At 47.8% G+C, this 3,369-nt stretch overlaps 1 protein-coding gene across 1 annotated transcript; it reads left to right on the forward strand.

Annotated features, from left to right (window-relative positions):
* Positions 1-283: 283 nt before the first annotated feature.
* Positions 284-1,321, forward strand: LOC114882483. The gene has a single exon (XM_029199373.1). It carries the CDS (start codon positions 284-286, stop codon positions 1,319-1,321), a length of 1,038 nt encoding a protein of 345 aa, XP_029055206.1.
* The last annotated feature ends 2,048 nt before the right edge of the window (positions 1,322-3,369 follow it).

Genomic DNA, 3,369 nt, shown 5'->3' on the forward strand with positions numbered 1-3,369 from the left:
TCTCCCTACAAGTCGGTGCAGTAACGTACTCATTCTGGGTCGTTACATACTTTTGTACTATTAAATTGTGTTCGTGTCACGACGTGTTTATTGTTTCACCAGTCTCACCGCCAATCCTTTACCGAACCGGTCATCTCGAGAATATCGTGGGCAGTTTTCGATCTCGATTTCGAACATTATTTTTGGTCCTTCGGGCCAGATAACTGTAACTGTTTGTGCGCGGCAACGACGTTGCTAGTTGAATTCATAAACTCAGTGACATTTTCGACCTCAGTGGCTCAACATGAGCGATAAGGAAGAAATATCAACCAAGGCGACGCCTCAAGCTTCACGACCGGGGTCGAGGGCGATGTCACCGACGCCTTCAGCAGCCACGCTGGCAGTGCCAACGGCACTTCCTTCTGAGGCGCCTCCTCCGACGGTGGAAAAGCCCATAACGCGCTCATCATCCCCTTCTGGCTTGCCGATCGAACTCGAATGCAAATCTCGCACTCAGCTAGGCAGGGTGGAGACCCTGAAAACGATGATCGACCATCTTCCGGAGACGGTCATGGAGACTTCCCTCGACGAGGTGAAGGCCTACATGGAGCAAGTCGACGAGGTGCACAAAGCGTTTCAAAAGGAACACTCGTACTTAGAGGTAACGTGGCCCAAGGGCCACTTCACACATGATTATTTCGTCGACAAGTGGTACGAGCACGAAATGTGCGCCGTGTTCGAGCTGCGACGCAGGTTGAACAAACTGAAGGCTGCTCTGAACAAGGAGGCCACAATGGCCGCCACCACCAGCAGCAACGCTACTGCCACTCGTCGTCCGACGAAACTGCCGGAACTTACGCTGCCGACATTTCCCGGCCATTACGAGGCGTGGCCTGCATTTAGCGATTTGTTCGAATCCATTATTATCAATAATGCAGAGATTTCGCAAGTGGAAAAACTCCACTACCTGCGCTCGTGCCTCCGAGGTGATACTATCAAAGTTATTTTTCAATTGCCTTCCAAAGGAGACTCCTTCCCGATAGCTTGGGCCAAAATGAAGCACCGCTTCGAAAACAAACGAGTAATTATTCAATCGCTGCTCGATAAAATATTTACAGCTCCGCCAATGCACGAACGGACAGCGGTGGCACTCCACAACGTGGCTTCAAGTCTGAGGGATCTCAACGACTCCCTCAGGGCACTGGCAACGTCAGAGGAGTTGTGGAATTGCGCGTTAGTACACCGTGCATCGCGCAATTTAGACAAAGCGACACAAGAAGCCTGGGAAACTTCCCGTGGCACTTCTGCTGAATTTCCGAAGCCCGAGCAGCTAGAACGATAATCATTAGAACGATAATGGCCGCTCAACCTGTTTCGTCGCAGCGAGAACCGTTGGCTTTCTTCTCGCTGACGTAGCGCGTGCTGATTGGTCGGCCTGACTGGCATCCAAGGTGGCTGCCGGTCGCGCTGCAGAGTGCTGCCGCGGTCCGCGTGAAGGCGGTAGAAATTACATTTTCGAACACATGTAAACCTTTAAATTTATCAATTTCAAATATAATATTATAATTTATACACAATTCATTCAATTTAAATGTGAGATAAGCTCCAAAAATATGGGAGCTTATCCCACATTTAAATTGAATGATTAGAGTTTAGATTATGAAAATATATTTGAAATAGTTAATATAGCGGTTTACATGTTTGAATGGTTTGAGGATTTAGGGAAGAATGAATGTTCATAAAAGTAATTCCAATTTGTTTTAAACATGATAAATGAATGAATAAATATGGTTCGAAAAAGGTGGCGGTGAGAATAATCTTGACGGCGTTATCTTCTTTATCGACATCGACGTCGGCCGCCACAATAATATATATATTGTGACCCTTTCGGGGGTTCACTCTATATTCTCTTCATACACTAGTTTCGTATAAACGTTGGGCGCCAGCCACTCGCGGTGGCAATCAAAATTTGGACAAAGGGACAGAATGGGGGTCGTTACAGGGGATGGGACTCGTGGCACTTACGTCCTTACAATCTCGCGGGGGAGTACGCAAGGAGGATTTGTCGAGGGTTAGGGAAGATCTCAGGGTGAGGGAGGTTTCTGGAAGTTCGTCTACGTTACGCGTGGGGATGCTTTTAGACGGGAATGTTGGGGGCTGGACAAAAGGGTTTCAAGAAATATAACGGGGGATGACCGGCGCGATACGCGGACACACAAGTTCGCAATCGAAGATCGCCGTTGCCGAAACTCACAACAATATCAGATCGCAATTTAATAACGCAAGGGACTCACCACACGGTGCACACTGCACGCTTCCCACTCACTCTTCAAAATCTCAATAACTGCTTTTTTCGCCAAAAATCTCTCTAAGTTCGCTATTTCGTAGCCTAGGGCTCAATGACGGCTCGTCGACGCGGCCGCGACGACGGGACCGTCGCGGGATGGTTTTTGGGGTGGGGATGGGGAATAGGAAGGGGGCCTTTTCTGGCAACGGAATAGGTTGGTTATCGATTGTCGATCTGCCGGTGTTCGGGTTCGATGGGGCTGGCGGATCTCCGGCCGTGGCGGGTGGACTGAGGTCTTCGGGCTCGGCGACAGATGGCTCCAGGTGGACGTTTGTATCAGCTGCTGGGCCGCTTCGTCTCTTTTTCCGAAGTTCCGCGTTGCTTTTCCTCTCTGGAAGGGTGGAAGGTCTGTCGCCGGCCTCGTAGCTCCTTTTTGCGGGTGATCCCTGTTGTCTCTTTTCCGTCGCCTCCATCGGCCCGACACCGGCGGGCGGGGAAAAGGGGTGAGGTGTTAGAAGGGTTAAGGGTCATTTTTAAGTGGGATTTGAGGTGGGAGAAGCGCAGCGATTGTAACGGGGGGGCACAGGTGTCACCACGTTACAATATATACTGATCGAATTGAGTATCGTCCTCCTTTTCAGAGTCGGATAAAAAAAGAAAGATTGGCTCAAATTTTCGAGTTCGTGATAACAAATATGAAAAAAGCTATTGAGTCCGGATATATTTTACATAATAGAGATATTTGACGATGGGCTTTGCAAGCATATAACCTTTTAACGGACGAGTTTTTTCTGGGGATTGGCAAAGTCCGTACATGGAAAATCTGAATTCATGAGTATCCAATATGAGAGAAAAAGTTGTTCCAGATTTTTATACCCCCAAAAACATCCCCCAAATGAAAAAACCGCCCCAAATGCTTGAAAACATTTCAATTTCATTTCCCATCGTTTAATTTTGCCCGAAATGGAGACATAGTCATTCCAGATCACGTAGTGGGATTCTGAAGAACTTACGGACTAATTAAGCCTTATAAACTACCTCTCAATTGAGAACAACGCACCTCCAATGCATAAAATGTTATAATCACATTTTTTGTATTGTAC

The sequence above is a fragment of the Osmia bicornis genome, chromosome 14 (assembly GCF_907164935.1).
Source record: "Osmia bicornis bicornis chromosome 14, iOsmBic2.1, whole genome shotgun sequence".
NCBI lineage: Eukaryota > Metazoa > Arthropoda > Insecta > Hymenoptera > Megachilidae > Osmia > Osmia bicornis.